General features: G+C 44.6%; 1 protein-coding gene across 1 annotated transcript in view; it reads left to right on the top strand.

Annotated features, from left to right (window-relative positions):
* The window catches only part of ABTB2 (ankyrin repeat and BTB domain containing 2), a 194,821-nt gene that overhangs the window by 161,234 nt on the left and 11,067 nt on the right, over window positions 1-22,520 (top strand). Inside the window, exons 4-9 of the mRNA XM_024213861.3 lie at window positions 6,638-6,790; window positions 11,432-11,597; window positions 15,297-15,386; window positions 15,835-15,936; window positions 19,830-19,926; window positions 21,412-21,547. Of these exons, the coding sequence (XP_024069629.1) occupies window positions 6,638-6,790; window positions 11,432-11,597; window positions 15,297-15,386; window positions 15,835-15,936; window positions 19,830-19,926; window positions 21,412-21,547 (744 nt within the window). The remainder of the gene's footprint in view (window positions 1-6,637; window positions 6,791-11,431; window positions 11,598-15,296; window positions 15,387-15,834; window positions 15,937-19,829; window positions 19,927-21,411; window positions 21,548-22,520) is intronic.

Genomic DNA, 22,520 nt, shown 5'->3' with positions numbered 1-22,520 from the left:
CTAACCCTTGCACTCACCAGTACTGGAAACATGGCTATAGACTGTGATATCACTATAGGAGTTGGGACAGTTGGTCAGGTCATGATGCACAGAAATGATTTAAGGAGATCCTGACCTGGTGAGAGACATTAATCTGTCCTGTGAAGAACCTGCATTTTAATAACAATCTGATGACGCACTTGCCCAATCTGAGGCAGGATTAGGGAGTGCATCTTGCAGTCCTTTAGAAGGAGGCCAGCAGGATTGGGCTGTAAGTGTTCATTGGATAGTACAGACTGTCAGGGCAGTAGATAGCTGGCAAAGCTTTTGCTCGGTGTGTACAAGTGGAACTTTAACACACACAAGATGCACAGTTCAGCCACATGAGTTGCACTTGCCTCTCGCTAAGGTGAATTAAATATGTAAATGAATGTTAATTTTAGGTTAAGGCTGGAGATCTGGTTCAACACTTCTATCCAAAGTCACACAAAAGAATTCACCCTTTCCTTTGTTTCCAGAATTATCATCTGTACAGGATCAGCATTACAATTTGCAGAAAAGCCTCAAGTTGCCATGGGGGTGGGGCCTGGGGGTAAGTGGGATCAAGAGGAAGAAATGAATTGGGTACAATCCCCCTCTGCTTCCACTGTTAGGGGACAGAGCTCTGGACTCATGGTAGTTCACCAGTCCCAGTGCTACTGGGGAGATCAAAGGGGCCCATGAGTCAGCACAGGACTGCGTGTGCATGTGGAAGGGTGGGTGGAAGTAGGCCATGCCAATAACCTGCAGTCTTTATGCTTAAGGCCTCTGCTTATGTTTACCAGAAACTGAACACAGTTTTAGCTACAGTTTGCTTTTTAATGTTCTCCGTTTCGAGAGCTAGAGCCCTCTCTCTGGTGGCATACAGATGTTGTAGACTTGGTTTCCTAACTAGAAGCATGGCACATTCCAGAGCAGAAACAGTGCTTGCTTTCAGCCTGGAAAGGGGGAGCTTTTCCTGTTCCGAGTTAAGGTGCAGTTTATAAAAATGTGATTATAATAAATTGCAAGTGGGCTGCACACTCAAGGATTTTTTTTATCCATAACCAGTTCCTCACAAACCCAGCAACTTTGTCATGTTTTCTAGTCAACTTTGGTTTAGTTTTAATATTGGTTTAAGTAAGATCAGAGCTGAACTTTTAGGTTGAAGATATTCTAGGACTAGCTTGTTTGTGTTGCATATTCAAGGGGGAAACTGCAAGGACAGCTACATTACAGAAAAAAAATCCTGCTGGGGTCATTCTGACAACTTCTGATAAAAAGATATTCTTTACACAATTCATGGCTAACCTGTGGAACTCACTGCTTCTGATCTCAACATCAAGAGCTTCGCGGTATTTTAAAAAAAGTTTTGACATTGATATGCATAATAAAAACACCCACTGAATATTAAACCCTCCTCATGCTTTAATATATGAGCCAACCAGTAACTCATGGGGTTTAGGAAGAAGCTTCCCCGGTGGTCAGTCTATTCCACAATTGTCCATTAAGCAACTCCTTTCCCTTCCTTAGAAACATCTGGTGCTGGCCAATGTCAGAGACATGACACTGGTTGAGACAGACCTCCGGTCTGATCCAGTATAGCAGTTCCTATCTTCCTGTCCCAGCACACTTGCTAGGTCTCCTGGAGAGAAAAATATCTGGACTCTGAAAGAAATATGAGTCCTTTGGAGCCAGGAACATGTCTTAGCCTGCATTTTCTAAATCACTGTGCATATTATTGTGTGTTCATACACAACTATATATTAAAAGAAGCAGTTTTTTTCTGCTGGCTAAAGCAAGGGGCTAGGAGTTGAGTCTGGGGTTCTAATCTGCCACTGATTTGTTGGGTGACTGTAGCAGGGCTTACCTGGTCTGGTTGCTGCTTCATGTTCCCTTCTTCCCTAGTTAATAAAACTCACAAGCTGAGTGTTTCTCTCCCAGGCCTTCTGCCTAAGCACCTTAGAGAGTTACTCAGCCTGGGCCCCTTCTCTGGTCTTTTCCTGGCTATTCCCTGCTCTTGAATAGAGCACTCATGCTCAGGTCTGCTCTAACTGGAGTCTCTCCTCTGACTGACCCACAGACTGTCCTCCCAGCAGGCCCGGGTCTTAGTCACATGCTCCCCATTAAATGACACTTATACTCATTTGCTCCTCCTGGGGGAGAGGGGCTACAGCTGGCAAAGGTGAGGTTGACCCACAACCCCCTTGAAGGGCCAACTCTCTCTTTGACAATGACCTTGACCCACATACCACAGGATGAAATGGGCCCTAGCCATGCAGTGTGGGTCAAAATGTGGGGGTCGTTTGTGTCAGGTATTACTGTTTGGCTCCATCTCATACAGGAGTTCAGTGTAAGCCCCCTACCCCTCTCTCTGTCTGTGAATAGGTATGTTTTTGTCTTCTTCCTTGGGAGATGATAGCTAGGAAGCCAGCTGTTCTCCCTTGTCTTTTCTTTCTCTTTCTCTGTTTGGTGCCAATGGAAACAGTGTACAGTACCAAGCCCCAAACCATACATCTGCAGATTTGGGATTTCTGTCCATGTGCAGTTTGCATATCGTTCCCATAAATAGCATGGGGAGGAGTTAATGTGGCTCGCACTTGGCAGTGTGAATTATGGTGTTTACATGTGTTTTGAGATGCCCCCAGGTTTGCATGTATTTAAAGCAGCTACCTAGGATTAGGTAGCAGTAATTACAAATGGAAAAGTTCTATTAAATCATCCAGTCCCATCACTGCCCTGGCAGTTTAAAATCCACTAGCACAGGACATATCAGATCAGTAATGGGCTATTCCAGTTATGTCCCAGGACCAGCCCTGCCTGACCTCCCAGCAGGAAGAAAACCCCCTTATTTCCAGTCTGAATTTGTCTAGGTTTAAATTCCAGCCCTTGGATTACGTTATACCTTTCTTTGATAAATTGAAGAGGCCATTATTAAATATTTGTTCCCGATGTAGGTACTTACAGACTGTAATCAAGTCACCCCTTAACCTTCTCTTTAAGTTAAATAGATAGAGCTCTTTGAGTCTATTTCTATAAGGCAGGTTTTCTTAACCCTTCAATCATTCTCGTGGCTCTTCTCTGAACCTTCTCCAATTTACCGTCATCCTTCTTGAATTGTGGATACCACGTCAGATGCCTTAGAGAAGTCTGTCTATTTATATCAACGCTATTACCTTAATCAATCAAACCTTCAATCTCATCAGTAAAAACAGTTTAACAGAGGCGGCATGTCCCTGGGGGGGCTGCTGCTGCTGCTTCTGAGGGGAGAGTTTCAAAGTCAGCAACATTTTGGGAGCTCCAGTTCAGCCTGGTGAGCCTGTCAGGTGGTGAGCCTATCCCGCATCAGAGAGGTTTTGTGTGGATAAAAATACTTCTGAAGAGCTATTTTACCCTTTGTAATAGACAAGTTGGCACTGAATACCAAGTAGTTTCTAAACATGTTCCCATGGGATGATACCTCCTTCCATGATCTTCGCTTGCTAATTGAATAGTGGGCCATACTAATCAAATGAGCACAGTCTGTTTTCCAGGAACAGTTACAACCATTTTTGCTAGTGAACTTAATGTAACTTCCTTTGACAAGTACTGCTACTGCCTCCCTCCTTGATTATGGGTCTGAGAAAGCATTTTTGTTTAAATGGGCGGAGGAGGAGTAGATTCACCTCTCTGCAAGAACATATTCCCGTCTCCACCCCTGGAAACATGGAGTTTATCCCAAGCTGAAGGACGAGAGAAATGCAGGAGTTTCTTGTTAAAACATTGTCAACATATCACTGTCAGATATTAATCTCACACTTCACAAGATACACATGTGAGACGTGCCCGTTCTATGCATCGCTATCATGCACTTCCCTAACTCTCATGCTAGGTTACTCGGTTTTTGTAAGCCCCCCCTCCCCCTTTAGGGAGAAACTGAATGAAGCAACAGTAGCTTTCTTCTGCTTTGAAAACAGAGTATGTTCTTGGACGGTGTTGAGCCCCTGCAATCCAGGCACTGGGAGTCAGAACCTTTTCCAGAGCTGGATCACTCCGTTTTATGGGCTGCCAAATGTCTTTAAATGTTAAAAACTCCCAAGGAAAATGCATCGTGCAGAGCAAGGTACATACATAAGTGCGTTGCTCAGCTTGAGGCATCTCCCATTAACTTTCTGCAAATATTTTTTTTCCGTATTTTCCAAACTGTGGAATGATCAACATTTGCCTGAAGGCAAAGGGCACCCAGGGTGAAAAGCCAGGTAGTGTGATAGTGCCATTTATTTGTGGGGAGGGGGAAGCGTTGGCATTTCATCCCACTGAACTGGTCTGTCTCAGAGAGTTTGGATCACGTAGCAGCAGCAAGGATCTGTGCTGACATATTTTCGGTGAGCAAAGTAACACAAAGCTGCTCCTCTGAGCATGCCTTGGAGGGTCATATGAGCTGTGAAGAAAGGAAATAATTATGTAAAAGGGGGAATAAAAAGAAATCCATTCCCAGGGCAGAAGTCCCATGGACATGTAAAGCTTTCACAGCTAAACAGGAGCTGAAATCTTTGGTCACTCACCTGAAGAGATTGCGATTCCCCCTGACTTGCATAGTAATATGGAGTGTTGGGGTTTAGGGCAAGGGGGAAGAGAACACTGTAGTTTGGCATAAAGTTATTGCAATGAAATAAGCAACCCTACTGAGGGCACAAGGCTGGCAGGAGGGTCATTTCAACAGAGACTGCAATGGTTTGGGCAGTTTGTTCCTACATTTAGGTGCTTGTCTTAGTTTCAAAGGTGCTGAACTGCTGACTTCCAGGGGAGCTGCAGGTACTCGGAACCTTTGTAAATCAGGCCACTATTGTTTCCTAGCTATGCAGACAGCTCCCTTTTAACCCTATTCCCATTGGACCTCTGTGCTGTAGCGATATTCCTCTTGCGTACCAAGGAACACCCATGCTTCAAAGGAGACAGACTGGCTACACGTGTGGTAATTCTGCCTCTCAGACTTGGTTTCTAGGGCCTAATGTGGACCGAGTAGGTAAGTGGGACAAGAGCAAAGCAACTAAAATTAGAAGAGCAGCCAGCAAGTGGAGAACAAACCCTTTACTAGATCAGCTTTTTTACAGTCTGAAGTCATTCCCTCTTGGTCACTAGGTGACCTACCTCCTGCTCAGGAGTGAGATTTAAAGCCTTTGAAAATTCTGCTCAGATCAGGAAACTTTTTTATCCCACAAGCCCTTCAAATTCAAGGTCTGCTGGTGACTTTGTGACTGACCTTGGCGTCCCATCACCAGAGGAGGGAATCCCACACATTCTGGAATGGGACAGAAGCCTAGTGAGTGTTTGCTGTTTGTCTGTGGAAAAACATACCTGACACATAGCTCTAACAGTTCTGTAGAGACCTAGAGGGCCAAATGTGTAAAAATGGAGACCTGATCTCTGTGTGCAAGGAATGTAGAGTGAGAAAAGCCATTGATATTAACAGCACAAAACATGGATTAACCGAATGTCAAGGGGGAGCCTTGAGTAAGTTTGGTTAATTGAATAGTCAAGGATATTTTCAATGTCATAATGGATGGTCAGATCATTGTAACAAAGCCCAGGTGCTAGAGACAATAGAGTTATTATAGCCATGTCGATCCCAGGCTATTAGAGAGACAAGGTAGGCAGGGCCGTCCCTAGCTATTCTGGGGCCCTAAGCAGCCCCCACCCCCACGCAGAGGGGCAGGCCTCTGAGGGGGAGTGGGCCCCAGTCCTCCGTGGGGGAGGGGCTGGCTTGGGGGGGCAAGGGGGAACCACGCCCCAGCACTCACTGGCGGCACGGCTGGGGCCAGGTCTGCAATTCCCGCTGCTGGTGAGTGCAGGCCCGGCCATGCTGCCGAGCTCAGGGGGGTGGTGGTGGGCTGGGGCGGAGCAGGGGCGGGAAGAGGCGGGGAAGGGACAGGGCTGGGCAGAGGAGGACGGGGGCTTGGGGAAGAGCCGGAGCAGGGGCTGGAGCAGCACGCAGCTGCGCAGGGCACCAGGAAATTTGGTGCCCCAAATTTCCTAGTGCCCTACACAGCTGCGTAATTTGCGTATAGGTAAGGACGGCCCTGAAGGTAGGTGAGGTAATATCTCTCTCACCAACAGAAGTTGGTCCAGTAAAAGATGTTGCCTCACCCACCTTGTCTCTCTAGCGACAACAGTGCATTTATTATATAAAACACTTACACATGAGGAGCTAGGACAAACCCTTCAGCTCCAAAACCACAGGCCTCAACCACTTGAGCTAAAAGAAGCCCATCGGTAGCTAGGAGCAGTAGCAGGCCCCTTAACCTTCTGCGGCCCAGTTACCAGGAGGCAACATTCTTTGTTCACTCAGTCTCACGCACTGTCACATATCTCAGCATGACTCCGTCTAGGGTAAACTGAAGTTCAGATAATCAGGGCTGAGCTGTCAAAACTCTCATCCCAAATCCAGTTTTTTTTACCTGTTGAACTATCAGTCAGCTGCATTCGGCTAAAGAGGCAGACTTCGCTTTTGCAGGAGGAGTTTTATCAAGAGATAAAACAGGGAGCCTTCTGGCCCGCGTCCCAACATTCATGTCTAGGAAACTGTGGAGTACATTTTATCTCACCGTACAAGATAACAAACCAGCATTGACTGTAACGGGTCTCTTCACTCTCTGCACAGGCCCTTCATGCTTCTGCCCCCGCTGATGGAGTGGATGCGAGTGGCTATCACCTACGCTGAGCATCGGCGCAGTTTAACTGTGGACAGCGATGATATCAGGCAGACGGCCAGGCTGCTCTTACCAGGACTGGACTGCGAACCACGGCAGCTGAAGTATGTGGGCTTATCTTTACAGTCAGCTATAATAATCATAGCACTTTGCCCTTCTGTATCACCTTCCACTGGAGGATGATCTCAAAACACTTTATAAACATCACTGAATTTAGCCTCACAGCACTCCTGTGGGCTAAGGAAGTTTTAGCCTGATTTTACAGATCAGGCACAGAGAGATTGTGACTTGCCCTCTGTCATGCACACAGTTGCAGCTGAGACAGGCTGAGAATATAGGGAGACTGATTCCCAGGCCCCAGTGTTAACCACAAGATCATTCTTTGCCTCTTTAAATGCCCTGGGGAAGAGCCTAAATCTAAAGTCTTAGACTTAAAGAGAGCTTTCCTGTACACATAGATTGCTCATAATTTTACAGTAAGCTGGGGCTGCTAGTATTCATTTGTGTTTCATTCATTGTCTATGTTCTGCTAAGTTTACTGGTGTTAGCACTGATTTTGGTATTGTGCAACTGTTTTGTGGTTTCCCAGCCAGAAATGTACACATTAGTGCAAAGTGAATTTTTCCTCCTTAAATTAATCCCATTGCATTTAATTAATGATGACTTTGCGGTGGACACATAAATAATAATAAATGATATTTGTAACATACTTTGTAAGGAAAAAATGTACCGTTACTTTTAGGTCTTTTATGTGAAGGAGGGAAGTTGATCTAATGGTTGCAGCAAGGGGTTTTTAGTCAGGATTTCTGAGTTCTATTCTTAGCTTTTCTACTGATTTTCTGTGTGGCATAGGAGAAGTTACTTAACTTTCCTGTGCCTCAATATTTACCACCCTCAAAAGGTGTTGCAAAGCTGAAATAAACAATGTAAAAGGCTCTGAGGTTCTCAGATGGCACTGCAGAAGGGCAAGCTATCAGCATGCTCTCTTGCTAGTTTCAGGAGTTCTCCTTTCAATCTTAGTTTCATAGTTTTTTTTTCAGTCTTTCCTCTAGATTGAATGAACTGTTCAAAACACAGTCTGAAACTTCCCACTTCAAAGGTATCCTGTGCTGTTTTAATCTCCACAGGTTTTGTAAATCCAGTAGAGAGATATTGTATATAAAACACAAATGGCTCCTTAATTTCTAGGTTACATGTAGAAAAAAGAGGAAAGGGTTTTTCAGGTTCCGTTTCAGAAGTGTATTGATCTAAATTAAAGGGAAATTCATAGACAAAAACTTTGCTAAGGTAGAATTAAGGCTGAGAGTACATACCGATAAACTTCAGGTTAAAAACCTTACAGGGCCATTGTCATTACCAAACAAAGCCACCTTTAGAAACCCAGGCAATCTAGATATTCATATGAATGAATGGGGTGAGGGGGAGGAAAGAGGACAGGGATTCAGCCACAACATGTGGAATATACAGGAATTCAATTCTGTATTCTGATTGTTGAGAGGGGAGTTTCAAAACTGGCTCTTGGAAGGAGTCTGATGAAGGTTTCTATCCATGTTGTTCTGATTACAGGGGAAAAGAAAAAATCTGTAAGAAAAACCAGGTGCTTTTCCTTCCCACATCCATATATTTTCTCCCACCTTTCACCAAACCTCTCCAAGGATATACATGACATACATAAATCTTTCTATGCAACCAGTCAGCCTTTGCATCAAATAATGCACATCATGTTTGCAGCAGAGGGCAGAAATCGTAAGTCAGAATTGAGCTTCATAAGCTGTTTGTTCTGACCCTTCTTTTATAAGCTGTTATCCCAAAGGCCCTAAGTATTCCCCATGATGGGGTTTTTGGAGCTGGGAACATTGTCTATGCTACATGGGAAAAAATGTTGAAAAGAGGGAGGTGTCACTATTCTAAGGCCAGTGACATGACCGTGTCACTTACAGGAAGCAATTGTCTAGTGATTAGAGCAAGTGGCAGGGAGTCAGGACTCTTGGGTTCTATTCCCAGCTGTACCTCTGGCTCAATGCGTGACCTTAGGCAAATCACAACTGCTCTGTCCCTCAAAGTACGATGATAATTCCCACCTCGCAGAAGGATTCTGTCACTTGGAGGGGATTTGTGGATGAAAGGCAGTGGAGAAGGGCAAAAGTGCTGTTGTTATAATGACCTCTGTCCTGAAACTGTATATCTATCTATCTTCTGATAAAGATTCCTTAGACAAATAGTTCTCCATACCTGTTTGTTTGTGAGACAGTGACTATAAGATTTTCAATCCAGTGCTCTCCATGTATTATTTCAAAGTGATCTATAAACATCGTCACTCCTCACCCTGACCGTACCTGCTTAAATGGACACCATCAACTTAAAAACCACCCGGCTGTCTGAGATATCGTCACCTATTGTTTCAAGTCATAGCTAAGATCACTGTAACAGAGAGATGAGAGCCAAAGGTATTTCTCTATTTTTCTAGATGGCTCACTGGGTGTATTTGACAGCACTCTGTGTGTAGTCAGTTTCACTATTTCCGTGGTGTTGGTTAATGAGTTTCTCCTTGTTTTGCACACAGCACTTATTTTGAAACTAGGACAATGTGATTGTAGAGCCAAACAAATTAGCAGAGTAAGGTCGCAGCTCAAAGGCCAGTACGGCACTTGAAAATACATTTCACTCATTTTCTGAAATCCACTAGACTTCAAGTTGACAGAAGCTAATTGTTCTCAGGGGAACATAGGAATATAGTATCATAAAAACATTTATCATAGAAGCGTGGTCTGCTTGTCCATCTAATCACTTACCCTACCTCCAGAATTGACTGTTTATCCACTTATGGCCTCTAGCAGTGGTCATTGGTTCTTCGCCTGTTACCTTACCTCTGGCAGTAGCTATTGGCCTGTCTACTGCGCTCATCTTTGTCCAGTAACTGATGATTCAGAGAGCCCACTCCTCCATACATACCTTTTCACTGAACTGCCCTAATAACTACAAGCTCTAATATATGAAAAATCTCTCACAATAACAAAATCCCAAGATTATAATGTTACCTTCTTACTGAATTTTTCCTAGGAAATACTTAGACATTAGCTCCTTTCTGAAGGATGGTATTCTGCCCTGGGCATAGTTGCCACCTCTCTGGATAGCCCGTGGACACTTGCATAACCTGTGAAGCACCTGTCCCACTTGCTAGGGGCAGGAGATTTGAGGTGATTTTCAAGTGTAAGTCTCTGCATTGTGGGGTGAAGTTAGGACCCACTGAACCCATCTAGTCATAGCTGCAGTGTGGTTTTCTGTCCACAATGGGGAGAAACACAATTGTAGGTGGCACCTGTTCATCTGGGCCTGAGTTGAAGGCCTTGTCCCAGGCACTGCAAACCAACACTTGTAAAATGACAGGGGTCGCTGAAAAATGCTGTTGCAAGGCTTTGTACAGGCAATACAAGCACAAGGTGTTCCAACCAAGTGGGTGTTGTAACACGTTTTCACCTAGTGTAGGCAAGATCTTAGTAAGAACTAAACGGGCAACCTCTTGCAGTGTATTAGCCCAAGAAGCCATTCTGTGTGGCCTTGGGCAACCTCTTGAAGGTATCTAGTCTTAAACCAAAACAATCTTCCTACTTAGCTCCACTGGATAGAGGCTCACATTGGACTCTCACCTAGTGTTCCTCATGCTTGTAGATCACGAAAGTCCTCATTTGAGTTTTGGCTGTGGTGTTGTGCTGGACTCCCATGTACAGTCAGGCCAGTCACTGGACAGGTGAAGGACTTTGCTAACTGGACAAGTCTGTTGTGGCATCTGGCTGCCATTTGTCATCCGCCTGCAAAGACAAGAGCATGAAAAGTTACCAGATAAGTTTGAGGCCCTGAGTAAGTTTCATGCACAGCCTTCTAAGTAAAACCATATATGCATTACTTCTCTGGCAGCCCATGCAAACTTTCAAAAGAGGTTAAAATATGTTGAGGTAGTCTAATTTTTCAAAGGAAGTTGGCAGCCAAATACTGCAGTAGCTGGAAGTTTGCGCAAGAGCCCGTGTCAGGACACGCTGCCAGTGAAAAGGCAGCAAATGAAATCACACAATGTGGGTGACCATGTCAAGGTCCAGTTGAGATAGGAAATGCCTACAACCTGGTGATGTTTCTTCAGTGCACAAGAGAGGCTCCCAGGCTTGGAATTCAGATGTCTCTCAAAAGATAAGTTTGGAGACTTGCAATAATCTCCAGACTCCTTTATCTTGTTTAGAAGCAGATAGCTTGGTAGCTGTCAAGAGGATGAGAATGGGAGGATAGGAGCCTAATATAAATATAGGTCCCAGGAGTAAGTTTGATTTTATTGGGGTGGATCTGAGAATGGTCTGCCACCCAAAAGACAAGATATGGACAATCTTCATTATAATGCAGGGATGAAAAAAATGTGGGAGTAAGGTGATAAAAGGCAAAATCTTGAGAAGCAAAATCTTATTTGGGAATAATAGCCAGGCTCTTATGTAGATCCATAATGATTATTTAATCATGGAACTATATTTGTAATTTTTATTTCAACAGAGTTCTTCTCCCTCTTGTTCTCTGAATACGATTTCATATACATTTGATGCATTACAATTATATAACAAATAAACATTTCTGCAGGCAAAATAGAAAAACCCAAGAATGGAGTGTAAAGCCATGTGGAGAAGCAGTACTATAACTAATTGCTAATTTAAAACACAAACCCTCCTGAAATGATTGCTGCACTTTTTGCCCTTTGTCCTCAACAGGCCTGAATGCTGTTTTAGCTCCTTCCGAAGACTGGACGCTAAGGCTGCTACTGAAAAATTCCAGCAGGACCTGGGTTTCCGAATGTTAAATTGTGGAAGGACTGATCTGATCAACCAAGCTATAGAGGCGCTGGGACCTGATGGGGTTAACACAATGGATGATCAGGTATATGAGAAGACCCTGAGACAGTTTCCCTGCATGAGAAAATTAAATATTTTCTATAGAGGCAAATCAATGCATGATGACTCAGGTATTTTTTATCTAGCTGAGCTTTTCTCAAGTTCTAGCTTGGGTTAGCCTGTGAACTCTTTAAGAGAATTGTTTCTACATCGCTTGCTGAGCCCCTTCATTCCCTGGAATACTTTATGGCATGTCTCTGGCAGAAATGGGGGATAGATTAGTATTCAGGATATAGAATAGGAAAGCTAGATTTTGTCTTGCACCTAAATGTTTGCAAAATTAAGATCCCTACATGCTTGCTGCCAGTGGCTGTCACCTCTAATTCTTCAGTTGAAATTCAGGCCAGGTCAGTGAGTGACCAAAAGGTGTTACTATCTGATGGCTTTTGGGTGACCTGTATGAAGTGAGTTAGATGCTGCTGTTAGCTAGGGTGACCAGATAGCAAGTGTGAAAAATTGGGACAGGGTGTGGGAGGTAATAGGAGCCTATGTAAGAAAATATCGGGACTGTCCCAATAAAATCGGGACATCTGGTCACCCTACTCTTAGCCCAGTTCCCAGTGGACATGCAAAAAGCCCCAGTTTGAACTCTCTACAGAGAACTCAACAGGCAGATGACTTCTCTACCCTTTCACTTCTGAAGTGGTCTCTTCAGATCTGAGTTGAGGCACATGAGCCAAATAGCCTGGAATTGCCCATGCTGACTGAAGTGGGTTGTAGCCCACGAAAGCTTATGCTCTAATAAATTTGTTAGTCTCTAAGGTGCCACAAGTACTCCTGTTCTTCTTACAGATACAGACTAACACGGCTGCTACTCTGAAATCTGTCCCAATGATTAACCGTGGACTTCCGTACAGTGCACCTTTCCTTGCACTGAATTTACGTTGAATTAAAATATTACTTTGAGATATCTATAGTGCTGCACATTATTGCAGGCTTGTAGACTATATTTAAATAGACCCACCTTCACAAATGCACATACACCTATTGCTTCTGCACAAAAAATAAAATTGCTTGTTTACAGGCATTGTCCATGCAAGGTGGTTGTGCACAGGTGAGTTATTAGATGAACAATGACCTGATTTACATAGGGGCAACAGCACACATTTGTGGGGCACCTTGGAGGAAGACTAGCACCACTTTTAAAACAATACAGATGGCTCCAGTCTGTTTTGTTTCATGAAAATCTGCCACTTGGGATTTTTTTCCCCTCACATTTTTGTGGTTTCAGGATATAAAGCCCAGAGGACTTTTGTTCTTTCAAAACAGATCTTTGATATTTTTTGCCTCTGATGCTTTGTTCGGTGACCTGCTGATTTATTTATCCTCACACCAAAGAAATCACAGCCCAGAGCCCGTTGCTCTTGACTGAGGGGTTTTTTCCCTTCAGCCAGACAGAGGGTGGGGGGTTGTTTTTCAGGCAAACTCTGCACTTTGATGGGTTTTGCTGACAGCACAAGTTAAGAGGTTTAAGACTTTGTAAACAGTTGATAGCATAGTCTCATTATCACCCAATTGATGTCATATTGTAGCCAATCCTATTGGAGGATTTCACTGAACTAGTGTTAAGTATCGCTGTACTGGTGCTTACTTTGTGCCTCCTCAACAGAGGACACCGCTTCCAAATTTACAGCCCAGCATCCTGGCATCTTATTGACTAACGAGGCTTGGAGGAGGATGTCTAGGGAGACATTGTTGTTCTGTGATTAGCCACTTGTATCACTGTGAAACACTGGTTTCAGAGTAGCAGCCGTGTTAGTCTGTATTCGCAAAAAGAACAGGAGTACTTGTGGCACCTTAGAGACTAACAAGTACTCCTGTTCTTTTTGTGAAACAATGCGAGACCCTTCTTCTCTTCTCTGAGTCCTGGGGGCTGAGCATGCTTCCTCTGCTGCATTACCAACTAAGGATGGGGTTAAATCAAAACCCTAGATGTCAACTCTACCATATGTGGGATCTGGATCCAGATCTGAACTTTGCAGCTGGCACCTGTTTCTGTAATGGGATGTACCAGAGCCAGCCTGCCTACGGAAAACTGACTTAAGGCCTGGAAACAGAACCCAGGTCTATTGGACAGCAGGGTGGAGTACTAACCAGAGGGACAGCTAGCCAGCCCAGCTGATATATTCATATTAGACTTACCCTGGCTAAAGGGAATCATTCTTAAAATGCTACACAGTAGGCAGGAATCTGAGTCATTTTCAGGCAGGTATGACTGCCCCACTCGTGGCAAGCAGAGCTGGACAAAACTTTCCTGGTAAAGGCCACCCAATCCGATGGAAGTGAGACAGCTGCTGGCTCCACCATTCAGAACCAGGTTCAGATTTTGAAATTGTTTGTTCAGACCCAGCTCTAGTCATAGCCCCAATACTCAGAGTAGGGTTACTGAGGTTTGAGCTTGGGGCAAGGTCTTGGGCTGATTTATGGTTTCCAATGGATGCCATTCGTTACTCATTGGTTTCATATGGTTTTGTGGGGAAAAAATAAAACTCAGAGGTTTGGGGTGAGTTTCCTTTTGAGTTCTTGGTTTTTATCTGAACCTGAAATACAGATTAAAAATTGTGGGGAGGGGAGTGCAAACCCCCATGAATCAACTGGAAAGATGGGGTTGTACAAACACCTTAGAATTGAACGCCTGAGTTTGGCAGGGCTCTAGTTACAAATAGAGATGGCCCAGAACTTAAACCACAGCTCTAACTCTGAATCCACAGCTGAATTTCCTACCCTTGTAATGGGCCTGCATCAAAGCCAAACCCAAGCTCCAAGCATTCCCAGAGAAGGCAGTTCCAGCTCCAGATCAGAACTGTCCCAGATTTGGGGGCATTCAGATTCTGGCCTTTTCCAAGAGAAGCTTGAGCAGCATGTGTGGAATCCAAACTCCGCACCTGGCATTTGGAGCCAGGGTTTGATTCAGGCCCCTTTGTGTGGGGATGAGGCTGGATTATTGTTTGATTAATGCAGAGATGCCCCCTGCGAAAAATTCAGTCAAATAAAATTTAAAAAGCCCAGAGAATGAAAAGTGAAAAAACCTGAGATGTGAGCTTTAATTTATTTCATCATGAAAGCATTTTGGCCATTAGCATCTTGGGCTTGGCTATTTTTGGAGTGATTTGTTTGTAAATAGGGCCAGTCTAGCTCATGAGTAATCTCTGGCTGGTCATTGTTTAAACAGAGAGAAAGCAAGAGAGAGAGATTTATGGGTAGAAATGTTCTGTCAGTGCTGAAATGCTTTAACAAATATTGTTTTACCAATGGAGATCGTGTTTGCCAAGTAAACACCTCTGTGTTTGTTTCTTCTAATTTCTGCTTAAGTTCCCCTGGCCAAGGAGGATGCAAGGAGCTCTGTTCCTTTCCTGCAGCCGTAGGAAAGGGGCTGCCTCTAAAACATGACTCAATGCAAAGATTAGGATTTTAAATAACCCATTTAAAATTATTGCTAGCGCATCTGCTATTTATTCGATGTAGGTCACGTCACATTCCTATTTTAATGTCTTGATTTCCCTCACAGCACGCAGAAATCACAAACGCATATGCATCCCCCGTGCACATGCACACACATTGTACATCACACACTGCACATATACATACAGTGCAGACCCAGTCCCATCGGCCCCTTTGGCAGATGGATTCTCTGATGTTAGACATGTAGATAAAGGCTAACTGTTGCTGACTTTTCTTCCTGAAGGGTATGACCCCACTAATGTACGCCTGTGCTGCTGGAGACGAAGCCATGGTCCAGATGCTGATTGATGCTGGAGCAAATTTGGATATACCAGTAAGTAAGGGTCAAACCCAGGAAAACTGCTCATCTCTGACTTGTAAATAAGCAGGATCAGTTATGAAATCTCTCCTGGCAACCGAAAGCTCCAGCTTGTGGAGTTTGTACACCAGACCCACGGAAGGGCCTTCCTTTCAGAGCTCATTGTTTCAAGGTTTGGGGAGAAATAAAGTCCAAAGCCCCTTGGAGCACTTGGTGGCTGAAATAATGGTTGACATAGGGAGCAAATAAGGTCTCCTTTTGGAAAGAGCAGCCACTAAGGGACATCAATAGGCACATTAGAGAAGCCTAGGATTAGCACTGGCAGCACTCTCTGAATGGTGTCAGTCCGTCACTACCAGGGGTTGTTATTCCCCAGGGAAATGCCAGTTACAGTAGAGTCTGAAGAATATGGGAGAGAGACAGAGATTGCAATGGTCAATAACTGAGCTTTTCGTGTTCCCAGGTTCCTGGCAGCAATCCCCGATACCCCTCAGTCCATCCCGACAGCCGGCACTGGACTGCGCTCACCTTTGCTGTTCTACATGGACACATCTCCGTAGTTCAGGTAAGCAAAGGGGAGGGAGACACAGTTGTCACGAATCCTTAAAATAGGAGAGCCTAAAAAGAGAGCCAGGACCTGCTAGCTTTTAAAACCAGCTCAGACCCGGGTTCCCTTTGTGGCTGTGGTCTACAAGTTTTTTTTAAAATCACTGATTATCCGTGTACCTGTAAAATGAGGGGAATGTGACTTGCCTTTTCAGAGTGCTTGGGGGTTGATTCGTTAAGCTCTGGAAAGGCTTTGACAATGAAACATCCTACAAATTCTGATTCTTTTTTCTAATTACTATTTCTATATTAATTTATTATGTTTTTCTGGACTCAGAACAATGTGGATCAGCCACTAACTATGGTGTCTGGTGAACTGGTGCTTTCAGGGGAGTGTGTGAAAGTATGGGCAGAGTGCTTGGGCAGCATGTTTCTTGAAAATATTAGCTATGGCCTGAATACTTGTTATAGGTGCAAAAATCGAGTTGCCGGTCCATTCCTTCTTAAAAGCCTGCTCCTGAGAGAAGCAGAGCACCCTGTGCTCCCTTTACATGCCCTGCAAGTTGCATGTTCCAGCCCTAAAAGCAGTGACTCTCCTAGAATAGGTTCTGAATGTATCATCAGTGGGAGTGCTGCTACTTCCAGCCACTCCTTTGCTCACTAGGTACATTTGGATTCCCTTCCTGCAAGCTCTGTGCATGCTCATTGCTAGCCTTTCTGCTGAATTCACACAGAGGGCATGCAGAATTGGATGCCATGGGTGCCTTGTGGAGCCCTCCAATGTACCCACCCTCTCTCTCTAACTTCACGGTGAGTTCAAAAGTGATCCACAGGAGGTTTTCCGCTGCTGGTGAGGCAATAAGCAATTTCTATTCAGCTCTCAAGGAAGACACAACTATAAGCTAATGTGGGGGGGTTTCGTATTTGGTTTTACAAATGTATGCAAATGTTAATGCAAATTAGATCCATCCTTCATGTCCTTGGCAAGTTGCCAGTGCACTCTTTGGCATTTCAAAGGTTGTACAATTTTAATTTACATGTGATGCTCTCAGGAGACAGTGCTGAGAATTACATCAACAAGGCTCCTTAGACTGAACTTAGCCTTCTGCTCCTCTGGGCCGTATTATGTTGCCTGCAGCGAGTGTTTATTCACTTAGATGTTTTAAACTTCCAAATCTAATGTCAAAACCTTCCCTACAATGATCATCACTGAAAGAGTCCTATCTCCGCTTTCTCTGAACGTAGTGAAGCCCAGTGGAATTGCCTCTTTCTTGATATCCATGACTGGATTTGCCAGATCTAGCTTCTCCATCAAGGGAGAAATAAATTAGTTAGTAGAAAAAATCATTGTCCTCCACCAGCAATATTATGCTGAAAATGTAAATGTGAAATTACCAGGCACAATCATGCTTCCAGTCTGTGCTGAGGCAGGTGACGTAATAAATTGGTGACCACCTAGGGCTCAATGATTGTCATTGTGCTGCATACTATGGCTGCTCAGAAATGCATGCTGTAGCACCAGCATGAATAGAACCCAGATCCTCCTGCCCCAAAAGCACAGGTTCTTGCCATATGAATTAAAAGGAGACTCTCCATCAACTACCAGCAGTATAAGGCTTATGACATATAGCTTATGACAACTACCAGCAGTATAAGGCTTATGATTCTGACTCTGTCCAGTAGCGGAACAGTGGTTATCCCAGAAGGAAGAATCCCAACTAGCTGCCTTCTGTGGCTATGCATGGTCAATGTGGTGTCTGCCCCTGCCTGGAAATATGAATGTTCAAATCTGCTTTGTTATTCTTATAAATGAAGGGTGGTTCTTCAAGTGCCGCTCCCTATATGTATTTCCCATGTGGGTCTGCATGTGCACCACGTGCCCGAGTCTGGCAATTCTAACAAGTAGTGTCCATTGGCCTGCACTTGCACACTAGTTCACCTCATGCTTAAGACCAAGGCCATGTGCAGGCCATCACCTCTCCAGTTCCTTCTTACCGCCACATGGCCTGCGTCAGAATCCCTGTGTCCACCGATTTCTCCAGCTTTTATCCTTCTTCTCTAAGTACATTTGTAAATAGTTTATATTAGCATAGTTAGAGCTTTTGGTATAGTTAGGCTTTCCCTCCCTATAATGGGGACTCCCTCTCCACGGTCTGGCACTATGCCCAGAGTCCCAGCATTCAAGAACAGTGTCTCCTGCCCTCACTCCTTCACCATGAGTGATGATCACCAACACTGTCTCTACTGTTTGGGTGAGATGCATGTTGCTGCAAAGTGCAGCATCTGTTGCTCTTTTCTGCCATGAACCCGTAAAGCTCATGAGCATCCTAAATTTCTCCCCAAGGTTATTTCAGATTTTCATGTCAACCAAGCTATCCACCTATCTGTTTTTTTTCCCCCAAAACCCCATACCTCAGTTGAGGAGAGGAAGCTGCCTTCCCTCAACGTCAGATGCACCTTGGCATTCTATCTGCCGAGGACTAAATCTATCAGAAAGTCTCCTAGGCTGTTTCTTGCCATAGCTTAGAGTTTGTAAGGACAAGCTACACCCTCTCACAGGATCTCTAAATGGATTTCTGGGTGCATCATCACGTGCTACCAATTAGTGCACATCTCCCCACCTGACGGGGTAAGGGCATACTCCACCAGAGCACAAACTGCCTCTACAGCATCAGTGCACGAAATACCATTACTGGACATATGCAGGCTGCTATCTGGAATTCCATTCACACCTTCACTAAACACTACACGCTAGTTTAAGCCTCCAATGCAGACCCAGTAGTGGGAACTGCAATAATTCAAGCATCTGTCTTGCACCCCCACTCCAGTCTGAGTACTGCTTGTCAATCACCCACATGTGGAATACAGATAGGGACCAGCACTCGAAAAAGAAATGGAGGTTACTTACCAGCAACTGGAAATTCTTTGAGATGCGTGGTCCCTATCTGCCCTCCATCCCCTCTGCTTTGGATCTTACTAGATTTGCGGTATGAGGAGGAACTGGAGAGGCATCGGACCACACTGCCTCCTATGTCCTCAGTCTGGAGCCCAAGGTGAATGACTGCGCCTGTGCAGGCCAATGCTTGTTAGAATTTACACGCATGTGCACCACGTGTCAAATGCAGCTAGGGGCCACACATCTCAAAGAACTTCCAGTTACAGCTAAGTAACCTCCATTTCCTGCCAGTTGACCCCGCTCTGCATGATGGTGTCAATGTGACTTTGATACTTTTTGCTACTTCAAATGTTTGAAAAGGATATTGTCCCCACTCCTTCATGGCCAGTTACTGCTGGGTTAGCGCCAGTCTGCCTGCAAAGAGTTCCCCCAGGGTTTGGGCTGGTGAACTCCTGGCCAAAGTAAAGACACAGTCTCCTCATCCAGAATCTTCAGGGCCTGAGGTTCTGGCAGAGCAGTTCGGCCTATTGTGGCAAATTCTGTTAGACATCTTGTCTGCTTCCTGCACAGCATGTAACCAAATGGCAGGGACTTCCCACACTGCAGAAGCATCTAACCCTTTTGAATCTGGAGAACAGATGAACATGTGCCCATTGGGATACAATAAATAGCAGCCTTTAGTCTCCTGTCCACCTGATACCTTCCACCAGAACTAGACTGACTATAACAAACAAACAAAAAAAGTACAGTAAAGAGAGAAGAAATAAATCCCTAAAGAGATGTTAGCCATGAGTCCCTAGGCTTCAGTCCCAGACTCAAGCACCAAACAGATGCATGTGAGAGGTGAGTGTGCCTTGCGATGGATATTTTTCCTTTAGTTTTTGCTGAGCTCCCTTTGTGTTTTTCACCCTTTGCTATGGACCTAATGGGTTTCCCTTCCAACACACAGGCTCTTCTGTTGTGTCTTTCTGAATTGCTCTGTTCTGAACTTCTTGTCTCTGATTGGTCTTTTGCAGCTGCTCTTGGATGCTGGTGCCCATGTTGAGGGCTCCGCCGTTAACAGTGGTGAAGACAACTATGCTGAGACCCCACTTCAACTGGCTTCAGCAGCAGGTGAGTCAAAGACGCTTACGTTCTTGCTCCCAAGATCACGGGAAAACTATGGCAGAAGTATAGCTATGGGTCAGATGTTTAGATTTTAGTTACATGAGTTGGGATTTACTTTGCATTGTACTTTAAGCCAATTAACAATGAAAGATATAATGAAAATTTCAAACTGGTGGAGGACTAGGTAGCTTCAGGGGTTAGATAATGGGATATAGTACTTTTTTTATGCCTAAATCACTAGTGGACGCCTAGCCCAGGTTAGCAGTATCTGAGAGCTGTTACCATCTGCTGTTTGGTGACCAACCTGAAATGTGCTGCTGTGAATCAGCTCAGTCCACATTTACCACTGCCACTAATTATCACTTCCTGCCAACAGCCTCAGCAGGGAAGCCAAGTGCTGAGTGGGACTGCAGTGTGCTTTCACTCTTAGAGCATGCATGGGGCAGCGTTGGGAAAGTTAGGCTGCCACTGTCCATCCTCTGCCTCTCCTGGAGCTGAACAGCCTCCACGGCTGTCAGACTAGTACCTTTCATCAGCCCGAGTCACACTGGGAAAAAACATCTGAGGTTGTACAAAGATCTGTGTTTTATCTCATTTGTTTAAAAAAGAAACAAAATTTTGGGCCTGTTCTCCAAGCAGGTGCCACATCAGGGGTTTACATGGCATGTAAGGACTTACCTGTGCCAGCCCAAAGATCATTATTCTTCTCCATCACCTGCAGCCTACTATTTTGGTTTCCCTCTGTTCTTTCTCCATCATTTGAAGCTTGATTATTACGGGATGGATTCTCTCGTTTGTTCTTTTTGTGCCATCCCAATGGCATAAAGGGAGCAGAAGGTCGTCCCCAAAGCTGTTGTAGCTGGCTCTCCCACCACCACTCCCTGCAGCCTCTGGCAGTGGGGTGGAGGGTGGCTGGAATGCATGTTGTTCCAGTTATCCACGGCTGCAGGATGACCCCTTGGGGGGGCCATAGCCAGCTAGCACAGTTTAGAGCAGCCCCTAGATTCTCTTTTGGACCCCCTTTTAGCTACACTCAGCAGGAGCTGACAGCTGAGAATCTGGCCCATATTGAAGCCAGATACATGTACATCTGCTTGTAGTGTAGTTTGACTTCAAGATGTTGAAACACATGAGGGAAATGTAACTTTTTAAAAAAATAGTAAAATATACCTCTTTCTCCCCTCCCTCCCCCTTTATATATAAAGATGTGCCTGTGCTTTAAATAGAATACAGGACTGGGTGCCAGAACTCCTGGGTTCTCTTCTGAGCTGTGCCTCTAACTAGTTGTGTGGCACTGGGCAACTTAGCCTCTTTGTGTCTGTTTCCTCCATCTGTAAAATGGGGGTGGTAATATTTGTCTCCCTCTCAGGGGTGTTGTGAGGCCTAATTTAACGCTTGTGGGGTGTTATAGAAGTGCCCAGGACAAGTACTCTATGCCTTTTAAAGGATGCTGGAAAACGGAATTATTGTTACTTTTCTGCCAATTCTTAGGGAACTACGAGCTGGTCAGTTTGTTACTGAGCAGGGGCGCAGACCCCCTCCTGAGTATGCTGGAAGTCAATGGGATGTCCTCATCGCTTCACGAAGACATGAACTGCTTTAGTCACTCAGCCGCACATGGGCACAGGTAAACCTCTGTTCAAGCTCAGCCTTAAAATGAAGACCCTCTCAGTGCGGGGATTCACATACAATTGTTGTACAGGTTCACTGAGGTCTTTTGCCTGAGAACAATGTTGTAGGCTACCCCCATCGCACACAGGCTGTAGCGTGGCTTTACACTACAGTTCCCAGACCAAAAATCCCGATCCACACCGGTCTAGGAAGTGTTGCTAGAACCCTCCCGGCTATAGCCATGTTTTAATGCAGTAGAGTTGCTAGCATTATTCTGACTCTAGTGTGGCCAGACCCTGCATTTACTTTTGAAGGGATGCATTGGAAAGTAATTATCACTTTAAGTGGGTCTATTCCCAAAATAACTGTGTAAAACTGGCACCTTCTTATTCAACAGATGCAATCCCTCTGGGTTTGCAGATCTATATTTTAGTCACTGAAGTCAGCAAATAAGTTTCTTCTGCTTTTTTCACACCTGTTAGTAGCACTACAGAGCCACCACAGCTAGGAGAGAAGGAGCTGGATTTGTTTCTGGGTCAGGAAGCAACATCAGAATTGTTAAGTTCCAACTGCAGGGCACAATTCCGAAGATGTGGGTTGCATGTGTATACTGGAGGCAGAATTTAATGGCAATGGGGTTGCCGAGGTGTAACCTGAGGCAGAATTAGATCTGCAGAAACTTTAATACAGATGATGTGTGAATCAGGAAAAAAAACAGCTTGGCTCTTCCATCCCAGGCGGTGTTTGCAGGGTTGGTATTTAGAAATAACATTTTATTATCTGTAAACTGATCCGGAAATCATTCTAGCCCAGTCTTCATCAGAGAAATTAGCATTGGTGTAACCACATTGATATAGTTATACCAATTCCAAACCCGTAACCTAGATGTACTGCAGCAGTGTACAACTGGGCTTAGATCAATGCAGCACATGCTGGTAATTTACTAGATTGAATCACAACAATGTAAACCCCACTTTATATTGGTGCAG

The sequence above is a fragment of the Terrapene carolina genome, unplaced genomic scaffold (assembly GCF_002925995.2).
Source record: "Terrapene carolina triunguis isolate 2854851 unplaced genomic scaffold, T_m_triunguis-2.0 Scaffold96, whole genome shotgun sequence".
In the NCBI taxonomy this organism is placed as follows: Eukaryota; Metazoa; Chordata; order Testudines; family Emydidae; genus Terrapene; species Terrapene triunguis.
The sequence above is the reverse complement of the archived record's forward strand: the minus strand, read 5'-3'. Positions and strand labels throughout refer to the sequence as shown.